This window comes from Nyctereutes procyonoides, unplaced genomic scaffold (assembly GCF_905146905.1).
Source record: "Nyctereutes procyonoides isolate TBG_1078 unplaced genomic scaffold, NYPRO_anot_genome, whole genome shotgun sequence".
Classification (NCBI taxonomy): Eukaryota; Metazoa; Chordata; class Mammalia; order Carnivora; family Canidae; genus Nyctereutes; species Nyctereutes procyonoides.
The window spans coordinates 32,742,701-32,770,306 of NW_026575051.1; the positions used below are offsets into that span (position 1 = coordinate 32,742,701).

Sequence of the window (27,606 nt, forward strand, 5' to 3'; positions counted from 1 at the left end):
CTCTCTCTGAAGAGAAGACTGACAAGAGTTAGTATGAGGTAGCACATGATCAGTATGGAGGGAATTTAATCCTCACTCCCACACCCTGTACTCCTAAATTCACTCATAACCAAATGAACAAGTCTATCCAAATAATTGTTGCAAGTAACTGTCCCTCCTCTTCTACATTGAAGACAAGATTTAGGTCTTAGTCACCCTGATAGTTTCCCCTTGCACAGTATGTAAAAGATAGTACCTTTTTCTTAAACAAATTTACACAGCTTTTTTGTTGGGACTTGATTCTGAAGTCAGCATTTAAATATCCAAATGCAATCTGACCTATTAAATTCAAATTGATGCATTGAGGATTATGCCCTAAAAATTCTCTTTCAAAATCAGGTCACCTGTATAGTTCATCTTAGGGATCCTCTGGAATTCTCTTCCTTTACCAGGCAGTTATTGGATAGCTGCAAAACATATTTCTGTGAATTTATTTGGTGCTGGTTAATCAATCCTACACATTGAAAATGCAGTTCTAAAAGTTCACCCTTGAGGCTACATTTCATCTTTTAAAGTAGGCAGCTCAAAATGCTGAAATTATACCCTTTATAACTACGTTAATTGAAATCAAGATATAAAATGTTATTAATGATTTCTTTGTCCCAGTGCCAGTCAGTGAGGCTGGGTTCAGACTGTGACTTCTCTGACCACATTGTTTTCATTTTCATATTTCTGTGAAAATAGAACAATTTACGTGCATTATTTTTTCCTCTATGCATTGATTTCATCTATCCTAAATCAGAAATATAACAGTTCCTCTATCAAAGGTGAAAAGATAAAATTCGGCATTCACAAGGCATTCTGAAAGTGCTTAGAGATGTGGAAGGCCAGTGGATCATCCTGAGACAAAGAAGGCAGTGTAGAAGGCCTGATTCCTCTTTTTCTAGTCCATGAGCATGCCCGCTGTAAATTTCCAGCTAGGGAGGAAAAGAACATCTCACAGTGCGCTTCCAGCATCCACCCTCTTATTGTGGCATAAAGAGGTGAAAATATATTCACAGCATGTTCAGGAAATTGTTTGGTCATACTCTATTGCTGTCCCACCCATGATACCAAAATGAATCAAGTGCCTTGGCAGAGATTGACAATGGCACGCATAGAAAACAGAGCCAGAAATTGAGACTGAAAGAGTTGGTGGTTTGGCAGGGCAATCAGGAGACCTCAGATAAATCCTAATGGAAGGTTATGAACAGCATGTTGGAAGGTCTGCAGAAGTCAGAGTAGATTCTGAGGCGAAGGCAAACAGAAATCAGGAGAGCAGGTGAGAACTCTGGAACCCAAATTCCAAAGGACAAAGTGATAAGCAACTGGGACTTTTAAAAAACTGCCTTGGTTATGAGAAAATAAGAGAACCTCAACAATTACAGCAGCAAAGTAACCTAAATTGTGAATGATCAGAATATCTACCAAGTAAACCTTGAGATTATGGGTTTTAAGATCAGATATACTTGGTCTTAAATTATGGTTCCACCAGTTAAGAAGAGAGTGATTTGGAGCTTGATGTTTAACCTTTCTTTCTTTATAAAGTGGGAATAGTACCAACCACCCACAGTAGTTTTGAAAAGACTAAGCAAAATAATGTTAAGTCATTGCTTAGCACTCTATGCCAGGACCATAGCAAGCACTTAATAAATAGTAACCATTTTATTTTTTAAAAATAGATTTTATTTATTCATGACACACACACACACACACACACACACATAGGCAGAGACACAGAGAGAGGGAGAAGCAGGCTCCAGGCAGGGAGTCTGACATGGGACTCGATCCTAGGTCTCCAGAATCATGCCCTGGGCTTAAGGTGGCGCTAAACCACTGAGCCACCCAGGCTGCCCAATGGTAGCCATTTTAATAATTATAAGTCATAGACTCTTCTTATGTTTTTGTGGTACAACATGGATAGCTCAGGGTATGGGGGGAAAAGTTGATTGTTGGTACACCAATAAGAAGGAGTTAAGAGGTCAGACCTTGACTGTACTTATCTTCATGACCAAATTAGTAACAACATAATAACTTAATAGGAATACTAAAGAGTGACTGTAGACATTACTGACTACAGACCACTTGACTCAGTCCAATGCTTTGATGAAGTGTTATCATTTATTCAGATTATCACTTATTCAATTGTAGCTGAGGAGGTTTACATAATATTGTCATATTTCTGGCTTGTTTTGAAAAGCCATGGTGGTTACTCAAAGTCTGTACAAGGAAAAGAAAGGAAAGGGACAGAAAGATGGGGAAATTGTGGAATGATTTAGAAATTTTGGGATCCCACCCTAAATGAGGAAGGCCGTATTCAGATTGGCATCACACTATGGATTCATCTTTCCTTAACTCTAAACCTATTTCAAATCGTTTGTCCATGCTGAATTAAATCCTCTTCCCATGTCCTTACATGAGCCACTTGCCTGATCCCTGAAATAATGAGAACTTTATGACTAGAGTCATTGCTGTCATAGATGTATTTTTAAATATCTGTTAAGAAATAAAATGAATTTAAGATATTATGCATTACTTAAGTATTCCATTCTCATTTTTTTTTCACATATCATTGACTTCAAAATGTAACTTTTTACATTGGTCATAAATCTTATTTCCGCTCACAATGTAAAAAGAGAAAACTAAACTTCCCAAATAGTCTGTAATGTTTTCCTGTGTAATTAACACCTCATTCACAGTTGTGGGTGCCAGTCAAGGCCCTGTCTCCTCTTCCTTGACATTTCCTTGATACCTTGGTCAGGCGAGCTGATGCCTAAGAGTGTGCTAAATACACACATGGGAACAGGAAAATATTTGAGAGGAGCCAGCTGTATTAGCAAGATCTGGCAATTTAGAGAGACTACTTTCACATGTGTCTCCTCTGTGGGCTTGGAGTCTGCATGCCATCCTTTATTTAAGTCCGATTACTACTATAACCTTTTCTTCATCATCATCCTCAGCAGCAGCAAAAACCATCTGTCAGATAAGTACCAGTAGTCCATTATTTGCATTCTTTCTCTTCTTAATGCTCCTGCAGGGCCAAGTGTTTATAAATCAAGTGACTAATTTAAGATACACGTGCTCTCATACTGCAAGTCATCCTGGAAGCATGGTTATTTTTAACTGTTGAAAATTTGTAGATGTCATTTATTTAAGTAGCCTTATGAGGTTTTGTTGTGGTGGTGGTTTTGCTTTTTGGGGTTTTTTGTTTTTTTGTCTTCCTGACAATGGTGACCCTCTGTGGCCTTGCACACAGCAAATACAGGTGGCTGAAGACATAGATAATTGAAGTAAAATCATTCTGTTGTTGAAATACCCTGGTTTCATTTTTAAAAAAATTTACTGTAACAGACATTCAGAAAAATGTGTCAGAAGGATATACACCCTGATTATTTTTCAAATATTGAGCTCATCCATGTCACCAGCACACCAGTTCAACAGATCAGCCTCACTGACACAATAAAATATCTCTGGTGCCCTCAGTAACTCCTGGCTCCCACAGTGGTAACTGGTAATAACTTCTAACAGTAGGGACTCCCTCTGCCTAAGTTTATTCCTTTTATAAATTGATGAACAGTGTTTGCAAGAGTCACTCGTATTGTTGCACATAATTGTATTCCATTCACTTTTGTTGTTATATCACGTGTTCCATTGTATGTATACCCCACAATTTGTTTCTTATATTTCTATGTTTCATGGGCACCTTGATTGTTATTTTGGATGAAAAAATGCCATATGCATAGTTAAGAGTTGGTTATACTTTTCAATTCATGCACAATCCATATTTCAGTTTTTCTTGATATATTATCAAGCATTTTTAAATGAAAAAAAGTGGAGAATCAGGCAGAGGATGGTAAAAGAGCAGGATGAGAAGTAACTAACGTTATTACCACTGTGTATTGGATGTCATGTCATGAGTATTTCTGTTGGTTTTAATTGTGAAAAAAATACATATTACATAAAATTTGCCATCTTAATCATTTTCAAGTATACAACAGTTTGGTAGTGTTAAATATATACGTGTTGTTGTGAAAAAGATCTCCAGAAATTTTTTGTCTTGCAAACTAAAACTCTATACCCATTAAACAGCAACTCCCTTCTTTCCTCTTTCCCTAGACCCTGGTAATCACCATTCTACTTTCTGTTTCTATAAAATTGACTACTCTAGATACTTCATAATAAGTAATGCATACAGTAATCATATGGTATTTTCATTTAGTGACTTATTTCACTGTGCTTATTTAATTAGCATAATATCATCAAGTTTCATCCATGTTGTAGCCTGTATCAGAATTTCCTTCCTTTTTAAGACTAAGATTCCATCATATATATATATATATATATATATATATATATATCTGTAATATATATGTATATATACATGGTGTGTGTATATATATACACACATATATACATATATATATACACACACATATATACACATATATACCACATTTTGTTTACTCATTCATCTGTCAGTGGACATTTGAATTGGTTCCACCTCATGGCTATCCTGGATAGTGCTGCTATGAACACGGATGTACAAATTCAAGAGCCCGTACTCAGTTCTTTTAGTTATATGCCCAGACGTGGGATTTCTAGATCATATGGTAATTATATTTTTGAAGAATCTGCATAGTGTTTTCCATAGCAGTTACAATATTTTACAATCTCACCAAGAGTGAATAAGTGTTCCAATTTTTCCACATCCTTGCCAACACTTATTTTCTGTTTTTTGAAAGAAAGCCATCCTAATGGGTATATATGGTAGGAATTTACATATGATCTTTTTTTTAATGCTTAGCAGCCATGTTGCAAAATATAAATATCAATTTTACAGCAATGAAATCCTGACCCAAAATATTTCCATAAAAGAAAAAGCCAGGTCTCCAGTCCAGGTGTTCTTGAACTTGACAATGGGTTTTTTTTTTTTTTCTCAAAGTTCCATATAATCCCAAACCCAATTGGGCTTTCTTGTTCTAAGTTACAAGATTTGCAAGATATTAGGGGCTTTACATGATTGCCTGACTTCAAATATGAATAAGAGCTTGAGGCTTAGAGTAGAGACTCTCAAAGTGTGGTCTTTAGGCCAGCAGCATCAGCATTATAAACAACCTGTTAGAAATGCAAATTCTCAGGCCTTACCCAAAAGACCTAGTGAATCAAAAACTCTGGAAATAGGGATACAAATCTTTGGGTCTTTTTTTTTTTTTAAGTATAGTTGATATACAGTATTATAGTAGTTTCAGGTATGCAACATAGTGATTCAGCATTTATATACATTACAAAATAATCAACACTATAAGCCTAATTACCCTCTGTTATCGTATAAAATTTTTAGAATAGTATCAACTTTCTTCACCTATTTCACTCATTTTCCCACTCTTTCCCTCTGGTAACAACCAGTTTGTTTTCTGTATTTCAGAGTATGTTTTCTGTTTTGTTTTGTTTGTTCATTTATTTTGTTTTCTAAATTCTACATATCAGTGAAATCATATGGTATTTGTCTTTCTCTGTCTGACTTATTTTACTTAGCATAATACCCTCTAAGTCCATTCACGTCCTTGCAGATGGCAAGATTTCATTCTTCTTTATGGCTAAGTAACGTGTGTGTGTGTGTGTGTGTGTGTGTGTGTGTGTGTGTGTGTGTAACATCTTCTTTATTTGTTCGTCTATTGGTGGACACTTGGGTTGCTTCCATATCTTGGCTATTGTGAATAATGCTGCAACATAGAGGGGCATATATCTCTCCAAATTAGTGTTTTCTTTTTCTTTAGTAAACGTAATGGAACCAGTGTAGTAGTTCTATTTTTACGTTTCCGAGGAACCTCCAAACTGTCTTTCACAGGGGCTACACCAGTTTGCATTTCTACCAACAGTACCCGAGGGTTCCATTTTCCTTACATATTGATCTGTTTTAACCAGCCCTCCTGATGATGCTGATGCACAATCAGGTTTGAGCACCCTGGGGCTTAAATCATTAGATAGATATCTGATCTGCTATCTAATAACCTTTACACTATTTCCAAACAGGAAACTTACATGTTGAGCACTTTGAGGTTTCCAGGGTAATCTGATATGGTAAATCCGTTTTGTGCTTTATACTCCAGTTTTCAGAAAAGTGTTGGCTTAGCCTAATTGTGATTATGCTGGAACAGTATTTCCTCATCCACTTGGAGATTCAGCCAGACTCCAATTTATCAGAATTGCTTATGAACAAATGGCCACCTGGGAGCAGGCATCCTAACCAGGAAGGCCACTGCAGCTCAGCATTTGTCTTTATCTGTCAGGATTTTCATCCCCACCCTCCCCTAACTCTCTGCTTTTTGTCTCACTTTACGGCAGGTCTTGAGTAAGCCCTGCAGTGAAGGCACTGAAATAGAAGTGGGAACAAACATGGTTAAGCCATTCCTCCCACCCATCACCCCCAGCAACAGCACTAGCCCCTGGCCCCAGTCGTCCCCACACAATTCCCTAGAGCCCTGTAAGGAAAAGAACAGGGATTCATAGATTACATTTTGCTCAGGAAAACCAGAGGGATCTGATTTTAGTCCTAGGATGAGAGTTGTGCTTTATACCTGCTGTCTTGGCATATGTTATGAATAATACATATCTAAGTAATAAATAGATAAAATATTCCCTGAATTATCCTGGCTTAAGTAATAAAATTCACACTACCAAAAATCTACATTATCTCTTAGGCAGGCTGTTGCCTGTACCTAATGTTTTTAAATGAAAAAAAAACAAAAGATGGCTTGGAGGAACAAGAGATTGTGACACTGTTCCGTGCAGTGGGAGGCCTTAAATGGGAGTAAAGAGGACAAAGGAATTCATTGGCAGAGCTCCTTGGAGAGAAGGAAGAAGATGCCTGGGAGTCGGCCCACAATGTCTATCAATACAGTGGTTGATGACCACTCCCAAACATCATCTTTTGGAGCTTCCACCATGTTTCTTATCTATTTACCCTCCTGTTCTGTCCTGTCAGAACCCCTTAATAAATCACTGAAACTTAACACGTAAGCTAAAGTCCTAAGTCCAAATATATTTAAGGCACATGTGGCTGTGTGGCTAAGAAAATAGGGACTGTGTTTGCTTTGTAAAGAAAACCTTTAAAAAGTATACAAATAAGTATCAGAGTGTAACTAGGAACTCAAGCCTACAAATGACATCTGAGCTGAAACTATGTACCATCCGAAGTTATCTGCTGCATACAGTATGTTCCAGTAACTTAACAGCCCTAAAAAATATTTGACCCGTATATCCACCCTTAGGCAAGATGCATAAATGAAAGTAGCATTCCTCGGCACTCCTCCAGCATACACATCAGTGTATGCACTCTGACAATTGCAAGGCTGACTTAAATGATCACGTAAATCAGCAGTGATAGGCAAGAGTTTGGATGCTTGCCCATACCATACTGAATCATGAATGTTTTTACTCCTCATCCTAAAACATGCCAATATTATATTACAATATCTGACATTTGGTTTGCCTTAACCATTAACTCTGTGATAAAATTTGATCAATAATCAGCCTCATTTTCCCCACTTCGGCCCAGATCAATATACATGTCTCCTTTAAAGAAAGGAGAATGCATACAGAAAGTTGATCCTACGGTTTTAACTTACTTCAACCTAAAAGAGAGAACCAATCACCCACTTCGATGCCATTGATTTTGTTTCTTTGTGCTCTTGTGAATAAATAAATTACAGTGCTTCCACTTTCTAAGTAAACTTTTTATCATTGATTAGTCCTCAGGGTCTAATTGACTTACATTTACTAAAAGACCCAATATATTGATTTTCAGAATGTGTAAACTACAAGACCAGAAAATGATATACATGTGTATAACTTTTATTAAGTATACAGACTATTAAATTATATATTCATTCCAGTGTTATAATTCCCCAAAGGAACTCCCAGGTTCAGATCTCTGAAACAGAAAATACATGAAAAGACCACTAATTATAGCTCTGTTTTTAATAAAGTTTTTAAAAAATTGTTCTTTAGGTGTTAGCTAAGATTGTTTCTAAGAACAGCCGCTGTTTTTATATGAACTCTTGATGATGTGCATTTTACTTATCTTCAATAACAGTGCAAACATTTCCCACCCAATTACAGTGTGGTATGTGCTTACTTATCTCCCAAAGTTTACTTCACTGGTTTAACTGGCATTAGAGTTTCTACCCCACTCCAAGCCTCGACAAAAACCAGAGAGAAGAGCTTACTTTGACAATTTCAGAGCAAGAAAATTAGTAAATGAAATGGGCTTTTCTGTGTTTATGTTTATGGTTGTCCCCGCAAAAAATATTAAAAGATGAAACCAATACTTTTACTTTGTCAATAGCAATAAGTCTTAATGTGTATGAATATACTACCAATATGATATAATAAAATAATTAGTAACAATGAATTAGTGTGACCATATTTATAAAATATCCACAGAAGGGCACCTGGGTGGCTCAGTTGCTTAAGCATTAAGTCAGCTTAAGCTGACTCTTGATTTCAGCTCAGGTCATGATCTCAGGGTCATAAGATCAAGTTGTGCATCAGGCTCCATGCAGGCCTGGAGCTAGCTTCAGATTCTCTCTCAATCCCCTCCCCCGGCCCTCCCCGCCTCGCCCCCAGCTCACATACTCTCTCTAAAAAAATAAAAACTGAAAATAAAACATGCTCAGAAATGCTTGTCATTCAAAATGTATGCTTTCAATACCTAAGCTTACATCATTCTTTTAGAAAAGGAAAAAAATTCAAGTTAATTTATAAAAAATAACTAACTGCCCTTTAAGTGGTATTAGATACATAGTCACCTAGAGCTGTTGGTACAATCTTATTTTTCTAACTCTTGCAATTGGAATTTAGCTAGTGGTGAACTTGGGAAAGTTAATTCAATTATGATAAAGAAGATGAATAAGCAAGGGGTATTTATTTAGTTTATGTAAAAAAATAGCTTAACCGTCCAAAGGGAAGAAAAGAGCTAGTTGATGTGCTTTATATAACACATAGGATTATAGTATGGCTTAAGGTAGTGCTTTTCATACCTTAGTGAGCATAAGAGTGACCTGAAATGGTTTTAAAATGCAGATTCATGACTTCCTTCCCCAGAGATACTAAACCAGTTAAGTGTAGGATGTAACTCCAGAATATGCATTTGTAACATCCAATCGCACCCTCAGGTGACTCTTATGAAATTACAATTCAGACCATTTTTTGAGAAACATCAGTTTAAGATGACAAATGCAGGTTTTATTGCATCCAAAACCACAGTATTGTCAGATAAAATGCCAGTCTTAGACCATCTTTCAGATACTTTATATTACTTGACTACAGTATCAAAGTAGATAGCATTTAAAGGACTGCTAATAAGTTAAGGTTTATTCATTCCAAGCACTAATTTTTCTCCTGTTGGTCATTAAAATTTGGTCAATAGCTTTTAGATTTCATTGATGTTTAAAGGTCAAGTAGGCTTGAAATTATTTTTTATTTTTACTATCTTGAAAATTGCTGTTTAGTATTGTTTCATCTAAAAGTAAAAAGGCATCACAGTATTTATTGTCTGTTTCTCTTTGGTTTCCAGGGAAGACGAGGAAAAACAGGTCCTCCAGGAAAACCAGGCCCCCCGGGACCACCTGTGAGTAAACAGTAGGATGACTGCTCTTTAGGAGAGCCCCTCTTTCTTTCTGTGTATTTATCTACAGATTATATTACTCTTCTGTAGCTAATTTACATCTTTCTACTGTTTAAAATGGTTATACTCCTGGGACACATAGGTGACTCAGTAGGTTAATCATCCGACTCTTGTCCCCTCAGGTCATGATCTCAGGGTGGTGAGATCGAACCCCTCGTTGGGCTTTGTGCTAGGCATGGAGTCTGCTTGAGATTCTCTCTCTCCCTTCCTCTCTGCTCCTCCCCCCATTAGCTTGAACTCTCTCTCCCTCATTCTGTCCCAAATAAGTAAATAGATCTTTAAAAAATAAAAATAAAATAACATGGTTATGCTCCCTACACCTCCCACCACCACACAAACCACAAGGTAAGGGAGGCTAGTGGCTGTCCGCCCATCTTGCCAACTTCTTTATTACATGGACGAGAGCAGCTGTACTGCCTGCATGAGCACCCTAAGCCAAGTCTCCAAGTCAGTGAATCCTGATCTGAACCTGCCTGGCTCCATCTCCTCAGTCTCTTAACATCTAGGCTGGTAGGAAGTTAGATATCTGGAGAAGCATAGCCACGTTTCTTGATATAACTGTTTTGTTAGTACAATTTTGCAAAATGCTATTGCTGAAGAGAGTTATAAAGATCTTCTAGCCAATTAGCTCATAGTTTTCTTTACCCCAAGCCTCTAGAAAATGTATCCCATTTCTTGTGGTTCTGCCAATTCTTCAACCCATTAGAGTTTGATTTGTGTCCAAGCTGCTCCACTGGCACTGTTCTGTCCATGGTCACCAGTAATCTCTGAGGCGTCACATTCCCTGGGTGCGTATCAGGCTTCATCTGATTTCACTGCTATGCAGGAATTAACACTGGTGCCGGCTCTCTCCTCAAAACTCCCAGTTCTCTTGGTGTAGTCACATTGATTTTTCTTTTCTCCTACCCCTGGGGCCAACCTTCTTTCTCTCTTCCATTAACAGTCTTTCCACCCCTCCTATCCACATGTTGCATGCATTAAGATGCCCAGTTTGTTTGTTTGTTTGTTTCATTTCAACCCAGACATTCCTCCTGTGTTCCATGCTCATACACTCCCACTGCCTTCTCACTGTCTCCACTCCGTCTCCTACATATCACAAAAGTAGCCTGTTCCCACACTAAACTCTATAAATAATTCTGGATTTACTTCTTTCTCTCCCTCAGCATCCATATCCATACAGTTCCTCAATCGTGTCAATTCCACATCCCCATGGCTCACAAATTCATTTCCTCCTCTCTTTCTTCATTGCCACTGCCTTGGATTAGGCATCTGTCACTTTGTATCTGTATCTTAGTAGCCATCTCAGAGAGGGGCTCATTGCCTCTACCTTCTACAAGTGGACTAATATTTCTCAATGATAATTTAGATTGTGTAACTCTTTGGCTTGAAATTCTAATAGCTTCCCTCTCCTTCAAAGTGAATTTTTACAACTTCTACATGGCATTCTGGGCACTTCTTGGTTGGCCCTTTACCTCTCTTTGCCCATCCTCCTCTATGCCCTTACTTCATTTGTAACCTGTAGTGTAATCATCCCCTGCTATCTCAAAAATGCCATCCTTTGTGTAGGTTCTCCTGAAGGCCTAAGTAAGCTTTCCTCCATCTTATGACTCATCTCAACATCAGCTCTCCTACACAGCCTTCATTAGTGCTCTTGGTGTGTGAGGTATCATCCTCCAGGATCCTTGTAGTAGTATACCTCTTGCGTTGATGTAGCACATGGAACATTATTTTATCTGTCTGCCTGCTGCACTGCAATTTTTTAGAACCTCTGTTTTATCACCATTTCCTACTGCAGTTTCTGTCATGCAGCATGTGATTATTAATTATGTAATTAAGAAGTAAACAAATGAATATATTTTGTAGATAAGAAAATGAAAACCAGAGAATTAGTGGCTTTTTAAAGACCAGAAATTCCGGGGATCCCTGGGTGGCTCAGCGGTTTGGCACCTGCCTTTGGCCCAGGGCGCAATCCTGGAGACCCGGGATGGAATCCCACGTCAGTCTCCCGGTGCATGGGGCCTGCTTCTCCCTCTGCCTGTGTCTCTGCCTCTCTCTCTCTCTCTCTCTCTCTCTCTCTGTCTATCATGAATAAATAATAAATAAAATCTTTAAAAATAAATAAATACATACATACATACATACCAGAAATTCCCTTCACCACCACTAGAGGTCTCCAGACCTGATACTTTAGGATGTGGTCATCGGTGGGTGCGCCAAAAAATGAACATGATTGCTGCCCTGTCATTGATTTCGTTTCATCCACTTTAGCCATTCAAGTGAGTTGTTCTATTAGCAATGTACTGGTGTCAACGGATAGTGATTATAAAAGCAAGTGGGAAAAAAGAGGCATAAATTGGGAGCCTGGAATCCAGTTTTTAAAGGAATTAGCTTTGTTGATTTTTATTCCAAATTTTCTAGCAAAACAGAGAACACATTGTAAGATTTGATATTGTCTTGTGCTGTTAAGAAAAAAAGCTGGTGAATGCTAACAGGCAAGATTAGACCTTTGTGTAGCTTTCTAAACATACGATACTGCTTTTAAAATTGGATAATTGTTGTCTCAAAGGAGGAATTTGAATGATGAAGGCTTTTGTGGCAAGCCTGCCAAATGTCTAGGAAAGAAGATTATTCCAAGTCCTGGAATGGGTTTTCAACTATAGATCAACTGAATTTACTAAAGAATTTAGAAGATTAAGAAGTAGGCGACTCTATGAAAGAATTTATAATATTCAATTCCACCAGTTTTAGTTTATTGCCAGAGTGTTTGGGGAAGAGAGATACTTATTTTATTTCAAGTACTGGACTTAAAATTTCAACTCAGCTATGCGTCTGATACAGTGTTTGTTAATTCCTGAGCACACGGTATTTAAAAGAAGTTTATTATCTTTCATAATGTAACAAAATACCAATTATTTAAAAAATATTTTAAAATAGCCAACTACAAAAACAAGGGCGAAAAAAAGAAAAGGTTTTTATTTATAGATCAGTTTTTGTTTTAAAAGAAAGGTATTAAATAGCTCATTTTCTGTTTAAGAATTGTGGTTTATGGAAATTCTTTGTCCTTTTGATTACGGGGTAACTCCTCCAGTTGACTAAAATATCTTTCCTCCAATATAAGTATTATTAAAATTTTATTTTGGGGTACAGTTTTCATCCTGTTTTGGATTTTTTGAAGTTGTTCAGATGATAGGTTGAATGGATAACCTGCATACCAGCATTGCTGCAAAAAATCTTGCAAGGCACCTACTCTTACTTACAGGACTTAACCAAGGGCAGCATTGCAAAGGAAGGTAAAATAATAGGCTCCCTACATTTTTCTACGCTACCTTCATGTTTAATTTTTCTGAACAAAGTGTATTTTAGCAAGAGGACTGTTGTTTTTTCAAATGGTTAGAAATCAACAGAGTTCTTCAAAAGCAGTCCTTTTAAGATCATATTAATTCATATCTTAAGATATGAGTTTATAAAAAAATTGACCGGCTCTTAATTTACCTTGTTAAGCAATTTCACAAATATTTATTTAAGGCCTACCATGTACCTAATACTCTGTTAGGAGGAGGGCTTACAAAAATGAATAAGATACCATTCTTGCCCTCTGTAGATTCTAGTTTAGTTTACAGTAATATGAACAAAGGAAGGGAATTGGAAAAGATAATAGTTGAGATGGTTTCCTTCAGGAACTGACAACTGAAATGTGAAAATTGAGCTTTAAAAGAAAGAAGGGATTCCTGCCAGTTATAACAACGTGAATGAACCTGGAGGACATTATGCTAAGTGAAATAAGCCAGTCATAGGACGAAGACTGCATGCTTCCAGTTACACAAGATCTCTAAAACAGTCAAACTCAGAGAAGCAGAGAACACAATAGTGGTTGCAAGGGGCTGGGGAAATGAGAGTTGTTATTCAATAATATAAAGTTTCAGTTATGCAAGATGAATGAGTTCTAGAAATCTGCTGTACAGAGTAGTACCTATAGAGTATCCTGAACAACATTATGCATTCTGAAGTTTGTTTAGGTTGTAGATCTCATGTTAGGTGTTCTTACCACAAAACAAAACAAGATAAAACAAAAACACCTAAGAGACACAAGGAGACTGGGAAGTGTTGGATATATCAATTATCTTGATTGTGATGATAGTAGCACAGATGTTTTCATACGTCCAAACTCATCAAATTGTACACATTAAATATGTTCAGTTCTTTTTGTAGCAATTATACCTCAATAAAACTTGAAAAAAAGAGTTGAAAAGGAATTGTCAGGTAAAACAAATAGAGGGGTAGAAGAGAGCAAAGTGAGTGCTGCTGACAGAGGAAATGAGCCGGAGTAAATACAGAGAATCGCAGCTCTAGGGAGTAGGGTTGGACAAGCAGCCTTTGTGGTTCTAAGGCAAAGAGCGCCAAGCCAGCACTGGCATGCAAGCCTTGCCAGGGTCCTGGTGAATCTCAAATTAAGCTCCCGGAGTCATGTGAAGCTACGAAAATTCATGGAGAGCTCTAAATGGGGAGTCCCAAGGCCAGATGTCATCGATAAGTCCCTCTAGTGGCAGGTATGACCAAACTGGATTGTTGAGCCTAGGCAAGATTCACTGTGGCTGTCACAGTACTTACTATTTTTTAAAATTATCAGCAGAACATTTTTTAAAAATCTCTTTTGTATGTCCCATGGAGCTATTTGTATTTTGTTACAATTTATATATGGTTTAGGAAATACCTCCTCTTATGGATATACTTAGATCACAATGGTGTTGTTTTTCATTTATTTGTCTTTTTCAACATTGTACCCTATGTAAAATGAACCCTACTTCACAGTGGGAAGAAAAGTAACAAAGAAAGAAGGAAAGTTTGGTCAAGGTTAAAATCTTTCTAATTGAGATTTAGAGATGGTGTATGACTCACCCTAGTGGCTTGTGTGTGAGATTCCTAAAGCACATGTTAGAATTTCTTATCACAATATGAAATATTTTGAAATAATTAACTTTATCTTTCTTATCAAACAGTAATGAAATAAAATGTAGTATCCTTCAAGTCAGTGAATAGTATATAATTTTAGCATATATATTTGAGCAATTAGCCTTTAGAAAAGTTAGGGAGGAAAAACTTTTTTCTGATCAGTGTGATTATCTAAAAAAGCACCAAGATGGCATGAATCCTTTGATAAAAAGCATACTTTGCTCTATTTCTTCAAGAAAATGTTTTCCCTTCAGGGTTTTAGAGATGTTTCCTAAATCAAAGGTAGCATTGTTATTTAAAAGAATATCAGTGCAGATTTTTTAAAAAATACAACTGAAAGAAATCTCTAATAGCCTGAAGCAACTCAAATAATTAAAACACTTTAACCAGTCCATTTACCTGCAATTTTTTGTTCTGCAGTCAAATTTGTATTTTCTCACTTTCTTAAGAAACATTTGTACCAAAAAAGTTTCTTTTCTTTTCTTTTTCTTTTTTTTTTTAACAAAGAGTAATTTCCCACAAATTTCCAGTTAACATATAAAGGACAACCATTTTCCCCCCTAGAGAATACATTTCCTAGAGGAAAAAATTATAATAATGGAATATTTACCAGAAGTAGATTTATTGAACTACTATTATTAAATTGTCTTTATGAATTAGTATTTCATCAAGGTTATGTATATTGCTCCAATTTAGTTCACCATTTATTTATTTACTTACTTGTTTTTTAAGATTTTATTTATTTAGCAAGAATGAAAGAGAATGAGAGAGACAGAGGAGGGACAGAGGGAGAGGAGGAGAGAATCTAAAGCAGACTCCATGCTGGGGATGGAGCCTGACTTGGGACTTGATCTTTCAATTCTAAGGTCATGACCTGAGCCAAAATCAAGAGTCAGACACTTAATCAACTGAGCCACCAGGTACCCCAGTTCCCTATATTTAATAGCAATTTTTATTCTGTTTCAGGCAGATTTAGTTGAAATTTACATACATGTAATCTGCATAAAATAAAATTATTCCTAACCAAAATACTCATAATTGAGGAGCAACTAAACTGGTTAACAGAGCTAGACACACCCTTTATGATAAACATATTTTTTTATAAAATATTAGCTCAATTTCCTGTTAACAGGCAAAGCCGAATTTACCTATGCAAAGGAAGACCTTCTCAAATTCCCCTCAAATAGCTTCCACCATCTTGTTCTGAATGTGTAACTACTCCTCATTGGAGGGAAATCCACTAAGTAGAGATTTCTTGGATTGATAATACCTGCAAATACACTGTGCTGGAGAGCAGTTTTTCAGAGAAGAAGCATGAGAGCATTAAGTATCTCCCGGGGGAAGGAAATAATACTAACTCCTGAGGAAACAGGTTCAAAAGGAAGGGACGTATCAGGAGAGTTTATTATAGTACTTGCTCTGCATGAGGTACTCCACTGCCAGTACCTTATATAATCCTGGCAATTGTGGTGAGATGTAGAAACGGTCCCATTTTATAATAGGATAAAGGATGCTTAGAAACATCCAGTAATGTGCCCAAGATCACATAAGTGTAAGTGGGAAAACCAGAAATGAAACCCAGGAGCTGATCCCTAAACCCAGTTTTATTTCACTGGATCACAGATGTGAAAAACAACCTTCTAGTTTATAATGTGACTAGGATCAGCCTTACTTAAACATTATACACAGAACATGGTTTCATTTTCTCATGGTAATCCATAGCACCGCAGTACCTCAGGACAGCATAGTGTAGAAGATTGTGAGGTACTCAGGCGTCTTCACTAGCGTGTCCTCAGGTAATTCACTTGACATTTCCATGGCTCAGTTTCCTTTTCTGTAAATTTGAAATGATAGTACCTGCCTCATCAACTTCTCACAGTTGCTGGGAGAAATCAATACCTTGTATGTGAAGATCTTTCTTGTAAATGTAAAGCTCTATCTAAGTATGACTGAGATCCATTCCTATTATTCTGAAGATCCATCCACACATACAGTATTGTAGATAAAAGGGATTGTCTTGAATCTGCACCTGCACATTTTTTCCCTTTTTATAAATTTCCCAAAATCCCTTTAACAAAAGTGTGAATGTCTTTCGATGACTTTTAAAATGAAAGATCACATGCTCTGCATAAATACGGAAAGCCTATTCTACATATGTAAATCTCCCCATGAAGAGAGACGAACGTTACTCATAGTTAATAATAATGGGGTCTAAGTATTCAATGATGGGTTTTTTTCCCTTCTGATTTATAGCCTCTTCCTTGCTTGTGGCTCTTGTTTATCCATGGTGTGAGTGGTTTCATTTTATTCCTTGTGATGTTCTCTAAGTCTCCATTACTACCCCTCACGCTCCAATAAAAATTTCTTTTTCTTTAAAGCCTTCCAGTTATCTGCATAGCATAAGCAATGGAAAATCGTGGCCTTGTGTTATGATAATGAGACTTGGAAAGTCTCAAGACTTGAAATGCCTTAGTTTATTTCAAAGTGTTCTGGTTTTTAGTTCCTTTAGAAAAGAGGAAAGCAGCTGGAAATGAGGCGGAGCAGGAGGGAAAGCAGGAGAATTTAACTAATGAGCCATTAAAGGAAGTATGTATTAGCCCACCCAGTTGACATTAACTTTACTTCTCATTCATCATCACTGTAAAAGTGTTTATTAAAAACCACATTAATTTTGAAATGTGTTATTATTTCTTTCTGTTACAGGCAGAGTCTTGATTCCCTTTCATTTTTTTTCAGGCATTGTTTTTGTGCATTGTTTCATTATTGCAGTATGAGAATTGAGCAGTGGGCTCAAATGTGTCACATTTCAGTGCATAGCAATTTATGTTGAAAACAGAAATTCAAGGAATTTGTAACATAGGGCAGCAGCTCCCTCTACTGTTTCCACTGGAAAAGCTCTAAGCAAAGAATGACACTTCATAGCCCATGGAGGATATCCAAGCTATGAAATTTTCAGTGTTTGAGGCTTAATTATAAATCTACATGAATTTTAAAATTATTTTCAGGGTTTTTTTGCATCTTACGCTTATCCTATATTTTAAATAAAAATGTCATTTCATCCACAATCATTTTCAATATGAATGTGATACTCTCTTGAAGTGAAAGCCCTTAGCTCATGGATATCTAAAATGCCCATTTATTTTGTAAAATGCTGATAAAACTCTACAGTGATCATTTTCTGGGAGCTGACTCCAATGAAATGTATGCTTCTTTTCTGAAACAACCATATGATTTAAAATAAATACAACCATGTTATTTCTGTTTTAGTTTTAACTTCAGTGTAATGGAATTTCTTTTACCCTGAAAGCATGAGTCATTTCACAATTTGAATGTTATATTTCTATTGCCTTATACACAGGTAAAGGAGTAAACTAGGGTGTAATATTGAATTCATTTATTCAACAAATACTGATCATCTCTTTGTGAGTCACTATTACAAACATTGAGCATACAGTAGTTTCAAAATAAATACATAGCAACAAACAAACAAGCTACAGACAAGTAACTTACACTCTATTGTGTGTTGGAGGTAGCAATGGTTAATAAGCAACTCAACGAATAACAAAACAATTTCAGGTTAGTAGGAGGTGATACAGGGGAACAAACTGGGCAACTTAAGAGTGATTTGGAAGAGTTGTTACTCTAGTTAAAATGGTCCAGGTGACATCTCTGAGCGTTTAGATGATGTTAGTTGAGAAGGAGCTAGCTGCGTGAGGGTCAGAGCAAGATCTTTCCAACCAGAAAGACTAGAAGTGCAAAGGGCCTGCGGTGGGAATGAGCTTGATGTATCTAATAAACATAAAGGAGCTAGGAGAAAAACAGTGCCAGAAAAGAAAAAGATGCCACCTTTCTGGTAATTTGTGGGTTAGGTGAGATGGATAATCATAGCAACGAAAATATATGCCCTCAAAACACCATAGGCCTAATAGCTTTCTGTACTGTATCCCATTATGCATCTAATTATCTTCCATGTCCAACTTTATCAACTATGAACTAACTGAGAATTCAAGGTATAAAGCCATTGTTTTCAGCATACAGCGAGACCCACCTTTAAAACAAGTTAGTACCTCAAATTCATTTTGGACTACTCAACAAAGTGGATAATAAGAAATGTCTGATTTTAAACATTTACTTTCTGGTTAAAGCACACTGTATGTGACTATATACATTTTGAAGCTCATCATGTCTAAATGGAAATCCAGTCCATATTCTTAACATCCCACTTAGAAACCTTGAACTGATCAGGTTTTTATCATTTTTCTCAGTTTTCCTTTCAGCAAAAATCCTCAGTCTCTTTGGTCTATTAAATGGCTAAAGGCCATGTGCTATAATGATAATCTCTTCAGAGAAAATGAACCTAACCATTTATTTGAGTCAATGGGAATAGTAATTTCACTTCTTAATAAAAATAAGATGACTTCCTCAGATTTAAAAATAAAGATACATAAGACCTATAAAATGGAGACAGACATGGCCAGTTAATCATTTTTATTACCACTTGTCCGTCACTGGGGTCATGGTCTCAGACAAGCAGCTGTTGCTACATTACTAAAATTCCAGGGTCACCTTGTGTGGCCAAAGAATACATAGACTTGCATGTGAGGCAGCTGGGGGTTTCAGGTTGAGAATTTGAAAACTAGCACTTGAGTTCAATTCCCCCAATTACTTCTCTTTTTCTGTCCCTATAAACAGCAGCAGTAGGACATTCTGACTTCCTAAGCTTTTTACTAAATACAGCTACACTCTGGAGAAAAAGGATTTTATCTTCATATAGCCTGACTATAAGACTGTAAGAAGAGACTTCTGAGTCTTTTCATCTTGGATCATGTTATTGAAACCAACTATTAGGACTTCTGAATTGACAGGCATTGTGTATTGCAATGATGGGAAAAATATTTGGTATCCTTGATATGTGGTTATTGAATTTGCTATTACTTGGGCCAGTGCATGGATTAAGCACTATTTATTTGTTTTGGATAAACATTAAGGTTTTAATAAATCTGATTGGCCTTTGAGAGATATTCAGAAAGAAAGACCTGTTTCCTAAGTAAACTTAACAGTTTGTATTTGATGAGGTCGTTTCCAAAAAGTATCTCCATCCAGTATTTAATTTTACCACTGTATGATTCTGTGAGGTAGGGAAGAAAAGATTATTTCCATTTTAACAGTGACAAAACTCTAGGTCTTGGGAAATAGGGGCTTTACCTAACTCCATGAAGTCAGTTTTCTTTGCAAAGCTACTATCTAGTAGAAAACTGTTTGGGTCAAGGGTGACTTGAGAAGCAACAAGTTTTCAGCATTTCCTGGGGGGACCTGAAACATGAGAGGATATGGTAGAAAAACTTGAAGGGGCTTCAGCTACATCTGTAATTTTGTAAAAAATAAAAAGATTACCTGAAACAAATGTACCAAAAGGTTACAATCTGACAATATTGGATTGTGGATTCATGAGAATTTACCATATTCTTTTCTATATTTTTCAACATGCTTGAAATATTCCAAATTTATATTAAGAAATAAGAAAACCATCCTTTGGACTAGGTTAACATCAGGGTAATATCACCAATAATTTCACTGACCTAGAGGATCAGCATCTTCTCTTTTGTCTGAAATCCTTTGTAGGAGACTAAATATTTTAAAAATAAATCACTAAGCATTTTTTTCTAGAACTCCACTAAATGTACCCTTTGTAACCATGAGGTTCAGTTGAGCCAAGTATCATCTGCAGATTTATCATTACTACACCTATAGATGAGAGAGAAACCTTGATGTCACACATTTGAGTTGAAATGAAGATGAGGGATCCCTGGGTGGTGCAGTGGTTTGGCGCCTGCCTTTGGCCCAGGGCGTGATCCTGGAGACCCAGGATCGAATCCGACGTCGGGCTCCCGGTGCATGGAGCCTGCCTCTCCCTCTGCCTGTGTCTCTGCCTCTCTCTGTGTGTGTGTGTGACTATCATAAATTAAAAAAAAATTATGAAGTGAAGATGATAATCATGACAAAGTAAAACCTACAGATTGTTCATTTGGCTATTTGAGAGAGCAGTCCATAATGTCCCCAACTATTCAGATTTTGCACCAGCTCTTGGCCTCTGTGTAATTTGGCAGTGTATAAGCCAGTGCCATCAGCCTGGTTATCTTCAGTCCCAGCAGTTTGCCTTGGAAATCACATTTTCTCTGCACAGGAAGCGTTGTCATCCTACCAATGCTTTTTTTTTTTTTTTTTTTTTTCCCCTACCAAGGGTTTTAAACAGAATGAATGTTATCACTTAATTACAGTAAATGAAAGCTCAAAGCATTGATAGGTGCAGGCTGTGTAAGCCAACTTCCCTCCTGATTTGATTGCTGAGGTCACACGAGGGGATGGAGGCATAGTTGGTCTCCAGGTATGGTTTTTGTTGATGGTGAGCTTTGGGGGACACCATTGGATACAAATAATTTGTTTCACACACCTCCATTCTTCCTAGTTTTCATACCCCTGTGGTTTTTATCACCTTGTGCTGGGTCAATGATGTTGTTTCTGTGGGGTGGCCAGCCACTCTCAAGATTCCTGTTGCTCCTTATATTGCAGGGAGCTGACAAATGATATTTTTCTTTTTGCAGGACATACTGAGGAGAGATGAGTATGATACATTTTATGGATGGATAAGCAGAATAGCAGTGTTAGGGGAGGAATCATAATTTTTCTAAACATCATGCCATGGAAATCAGTCAAAAATGTCCCACACTATCAATAATGCAGTGAACTTTATACCAATTAGATCGATTTGTTTCATGGTGTCAGGAAAAATCAGCTCCTTTGAAAATTATTTTTGTCTCCCTTGGAAAATAAAGTGTTAAAAACTTATGAGCTTCATAGCATAATTTAGAAAATCTGCTTTTATGAAATGGGTTAATTATACCCATTGAATGCATTCACTGTCACAGTCTCATCCTCCCACTCCTGTTCCAAAATGACAAGTAAAACCAGGGACTGTGCAATTTTGGAAAACAATCAGGTCACATATTGAGTATTTTGCTTATTCATACAACCATAAACTGCCTATGCTTGAGTTCCCTCAATTACACAGCTCAGTATGCAGGCCAGAAGAGACAAGCCCAGCTCAAGTGAGCACTTCCTGGAATACACAGAGGAATGAGTTTGAAAAATGTCCAAAGTGGCAGATGTGAAAAATTCTCATTCAAGATCCAGAAGCTGCTTTTGCTGCAATTCCTCACCTGTTAATCGCACTGCTTCTGAACTTCTGAACCAGGGATGCTGGCAATATCTTAGATTGAGACACTTAGGAGCTATTGATCTTTCAAAATATGGTGCAGGTATATGCCACTGTGGTGAGGGAAACCGGCTCAGACAAGAAGATGGATCACATGGATCACAGTGTTGTTCAGAATTTCCAGAGATGCACCAAGAGTGAATGTGTGGCTGCTGGCTTCTAACAAAAGTATTATTTTTATTAGAGGATGTCCCCAAAAGACGTCCTTGATGAATGCTTAAACCAATGTATTGTATCACTTAAATTCTTCAGATTTTCTGAATGCTAATACTAATGCTAATCTCTCTTCCACAACAAATACAATGGCACTATTGTAGTCCTATTTAAAGGGTATTTCGTTTTCTCTACTAAGTGTGACAACTTTCCCATGACTGTTCTTCACTGTAATTTCATGCTCATAGAATTTCAACCTATCAAAATCATCCCCAAGCAATATTACTCTCTTAGTCTCTTAGTTAGCTCATCTTTTTCTACCAAATATAAACCATTTTTATTTCTCCTTTTCTTCTATCATCTCATAAATACTAGGACTCATTTGATGTCATTTGAATTTCAATGGTTGCTTAAGATGCTGATTACCATTGTGTTTTTTCTTTTTCTTTATTTTCTTTCTTTCTTTCTTTCTTTCTTTCTTTCTTTCTTTCTTTCTTTTTCTTTTTTCTTTCTTTCTCCAAAAATCTCCCTCTCTTTATCTCTCTCTAATCTAAACCCTCCATGATTTTAACATTTCTGTGCTGTATGTGGTTCCTCTCTCTTCTCCTAACCTTTCTTCCATTCTGGTCACTTTCCTCTTAATATCATCTTGTCATCCAAATCTTTCAGGATGTGTATCTACACTCTGTTCCAGATCTCTTTGCTTGGCCCTTACTGATTCTGTATCTCATTAAGGGATTCTGTGATGTTTTATCATTGAATTCCCTACTTGATTCTTACAACCAGCTTTAAGATAATTGTTATTTTATTTTCCTATCTGGCTTCTCTCTCACTGTGAAGCTGATAGAGAGAAGTATCAAAATAATCAAAGCTTTGAGGTCTGGCTGACTTGGGCTAGAATCTAGCTCTTATCCACTAGTCATGTGACCTTGGGTAAGAAAGTTAACCTTTTGTTATATGTAAAATAAAGATAATGCCTACCTCTCTGGATTATTGTAAGAGTAAAATGCAATAATATAAGTCCCTGACACACAATTATTAGTTTCAAAGCATAACTATTTTTATTTATTAATGTTATTATCATTATTTTATCTTATCCTTCTCTACCATCTGCTTATTATTTTCATCTTTCTTTCTCTGGATTGTGTCCAGAGCTTACCATTTCTAAAGCAAAAGTATTAATACTTTACCCATTTCCTACATTGTCACTCTCATGAAAATTTTTCTTCTGTTTTGCTCCTCTCCTGTTTCTCTCTGTTCAAGTCTTTAAAGAGTAAACTTCATCTAAGATTGTTAACCTAAGTATATTCGTTGACATATTCATCATCCAAAAAAACTCAGTAGATTCCATTTTCAGTGTGGATGGAAACATCTATTTAAGGATGAAGGCATTTTCAGTTTCATGATTGTATTTTTGTGTATAGCCTCATCAATGAAATTTATCCTGATTAGCTGGAAACCTGAGTTTTCCCTAAGTTTATTCTGAGTCCTCACCTCTTACAACCAAAGTTAATCTTAAGACTTAAAACAAAAGAAGTAACTCCATTCCTCAGAACCTGGTGCTAGAAACAAGAGCCCTGGGCTGATGGTGGTATAAGCAAAGAATCAGCCTCCAGAGTCTTCATCCTCCTTTTTCTGTATCCCTTTCTCTTTTGATGCTGTCTTCCCCTGTCCATACTCCCCAGGTACCATCCCTTTCACTCTACCCCTTCTCTGTCCCATTCAATTTGCTCTTAGGAAATAGTTATTAAATGATTCATAAGAATATATTAGAATGGAACAACTCTTAGACTTGGTTCTACCATTTGCTTATTGTGTGATTTAGGAGAAAATCTCTCCATTTTCTCATGTTAGATGAAGAATATAATATTACCCACTTCAGTTATTATAAGAACCAAATAAAATAGCATGTTTTGTAATCACTCTGCCATCCAAGATAATATATGAAAGCAAATTTACAGTATCCAGAGTTGTGTAAATATGAAACATTAGTATTACATTTCCTGGGAACATTTGCATGTGAGCTGGTGATAAAACCCAAACAAATAAATCAAACTTTGCCTATGAAGTTTTAGGAATAAACCAGAAAGTGGGTGAGATATTCTCAGGAATAAGATCTCCTCTCCAGGAACCTTAAATTTTACCTACTATATCTGGTCACATTCCCATTGTAATCCCAAAAAGGACAGCTTGAAGAATCTATGTTGAAATGGAAACATAGTGTAAACACAGTGAATTTTCTGGCTTCATAAATCTTATTGTACAATTTGAGAGTTTTCAGAAATTTTGGGGGGTGAGAGGGCAGGAGTGTTGATATCTCCTTAGTCACTAAAAATTTAGAGCAGAAGCATTCTCAGAAAAATATTCCATTATAAAATTATAACTGTGTAACTTACATAATTCAATACCAAGAGACAAGGAAAAATTTTCATTTAGAGCAAATATTTAAGATAAATAAGAGGTTCTGTGTTTAAAACAAAGAAGAATTGATTTCCCAAATATTTTCTATCTTAAGAGTATTATCGATTTTTTTCTCTGAGAGATAGGATACAACTTTCTATGTTGTAATTCTGGTCAAAAATCCATCCGTAAGCTCTTTTCTATTTAACTGGAGTTCAGTGCAGCTTTGTCTCCAATTATTTAGCCAGATTCTTAGATTAATCTAAATCTATTGGTCGTATCTTCTATGAGTTTGGAAGCAGCAAGACTTCTCTGCTAGGTTTGCTTCCATTTCTAGCTGAAACCAAAACCAACAAGCAAGAAGTTTGCTTTTCCCTCACATTTTTTCTTGTACAAACAATAATTCTGTTAAATTCCTGCAAACCTTGGTGGAGAAGGGAGAACTACTATGTACTACAATCCTGAGTTATGACAAGATAAAACAGATCAAAACTCATTGTTTCATTCCAACAGGAAAGCAACTATATACACAAGCCCCCATAATCTGCATAAATGTGCTTTATTAAGTTCTATATAATATTATAGATGTAAATATATAAGAAAAAATTAGCTTTTCCAGCAATTACTATATAATAAAATATGCTCCATCTTACTTTCCTATGAATAATTTTAGGCTTCCTGATATTTTTTTAATACCAAGGGAAAAATAATTATGGTTTCTGCCTTTTATACAAGCCATTAGAAATTGAAAATGTTTTTGAAAATTAGCCCAAATGACTTTCCAATTACAAATTTTCTATCTGTTCTTATTGCAAAGCTATTTTAACATTTTTTGAAGATCGTTGATTAGTACGGCTTTCTTTACAGAGGTTTTGGTATTTCAAAGATTGTAACTGAAATTAATTGGAAACCCACAGGGCCAGAAGGCAGTTGTTTTAAAATCTGAAAATATGTATTTGTGAATCCTGAAAGGAGCCCCTAATAAGAGATTGAACAGCTATGGTGCATGAAGATAAGTGGCACCCAGATGGCTCAAGAAGGCTTAGTCAGCAGTGATGAAGAATTAAAGGATGCTTTTAGAGAAAAGGAAAAAAGGAAAATGGTTCAGGAGGGAGAATTGGAGAGGAGGCAGAGTAAATGTGGAGCCATGGAGATTTTGATTCAGAATACTAGGGGGTGATAAAGCTGAATCAAAAGGTCTTAGCCCTGACTCACTTAGAGAGCTTACACCAAAGACCAGGGAAAGGAAAAAAGGCAAAAGTAAAGTTCTTTAAGCTCTATGTACTGTATGAACTGAAAAGTAAAAGTACAGCCAAGACCAGATCTGAAGAGTATGGTTTTTTACACAGAACTCTTGCTATCTTTTAAACTTGGGGAATCTGTAGCCAAAACAGAAATCTACTAAGGTGATGATAATGCAAACAGCTAATTATTTTCACACTATGCATTTGATGACGTTGGTGTTAGACATCACAATACTTCTCTGTTTTCAGTAAAAACAAACTTTTAAATGTTATAAACTATTGCTGAGAGTATATGTTCCCAAATTGAATGTAGCATTAATTCACTTTATCACACCTGGTTGGTTCTTTGCAGTAGGAAACAACATCAGAATCTCTACCCATAACAGGTTTATGGACCTCTCAGATAATTACACATGAGCCCAGTTGGGTTTTGAACAGGTGTGTCTCCCTGGAGTTCATGAACATTTGAAGGCTGCTTGGTAATTGTGTACTCATCCCATTAAGCAAGATGTCCTATGTCTCCCAACCTAGTATAGGTAGAGTGGAGCAACACTACATAAAAGATAAAACAGACATTGTATAGCCGTGATTTCTGTATAACTATGTATGGATCACTATCATAGGCAAGATATTGGGATATTTTTTCTTTCTATAACCCTTCAGCTGCTTTTCCTAGTGGGGTGGCTGAAAGCATTAGATGAGGCTGATATGCCCTCCATAGCCAGCTTCCATTCTCCACTGGGTCTTGGCTATCTAAGCAACTCCTTGACAAGTCTTCATAAATGCAGACCTCAGAGAAAGTGACCCCTCAAATGTCCTAGATCATCTACTAACACCATGTAGTGCCAAGAGACCTGTCACATACCACAAGTCCTTAACTTCTTCCTCAGAGTTGACTGATAGTCTGTAAGACTGACAGCTCTTACCAAACTTGGAAACAAATGACTCATTGGATCTTCTCCAGCCATGCACTGTACCAGAATAGAAAAGAGGAAAATAGCACATCTCTTGGGGATGTGACTCTAGGACAGCCAATTCCAAGGACCCAGGGTCTATATTGGTCTGCCAACAATAAAGAGAGAGTTGCTCTGGGCATTTATATGCATAGTATTTCTCTTACCAGTACTCTCTCCACATTTATTGAGGTGGTTTCTTTTTGCCAATTTCAGAACAACCCGGTGAGCTATTGCCACGCAGGCTGCAGTCAGGGCAGAGGTAGACTGCCAGAGGACTCTACACTGGCATCTTCATTCAGTCACTGCACAGTTTCTTTAGCCCTCAGGGAGAATTTGTGTAAAGTACTGCCTTCAGGGTAGACTGTTAACTGTAAATCTCTGTTATATTAAACCTCGAATCCGTGATACCTAAAGTATCCTACTGACTACAAGAACAAAAAATAAAATGTCATCATAAATGCTCATCAGCAGATTAGGTAGTAGAACCTAAAACTTCAGATTGACCCCATTTGGAGTATTACTTCATGGATATGACATTTTATGACCAGAATAGAACCTATAAAAATGTGGAAATAGGTTTATTAATCTTGCGTATATCTGAATAATATTGTTCAAACTTTTCTATTGGGCAGAGACTCTATTCAGTGAGCTGTGCTTTTGCTATTTTTTCTAGAAGGAGAAACAGCATTGAGTCCTACTACCCTACCCCCAGTAGTATGCTCTACAGCAAGATCAGGATCCTAGGTTTGGGTTTGCGTAATACAACTATACACTGTGGGCAGATAACCAGTCTGTAAAAGATCAAACTTAATTCTCACCCAATTTTTTCCATTCTATTATTTTTACTATTCTCATCCATGCTACTGTTTTGTGCCATGTAACCCTTACCACGCTGTTCACTCTCCTGTATATTTTTCCATACTG

At 36.7% G+C, this 27,606-nt stretch overlaps 1 protein-coding gene across 1 annotated transcript in view; it reads left to right on the top strand.

The window, feature by feature from the left end:
* Window positions 1-27,606, top strand: part of COL19A1 (collagen type XIX alpha 1 chain) — a 303,786-nt gene that overhangs the window by 193,991 nt on the left and 82,189 nt on the right. Inside the window, exon 16 of the mRNA XM_055329613.1 lies at window positions 9,596-9,649. Coding sequence (XP_055185588.1) covers window positions 9,596-9,649 — 54 coding nt within the window. The remainder of the gene's footprint in view (window positions 1-9,595; window positions 9,650-27,606) is intronic.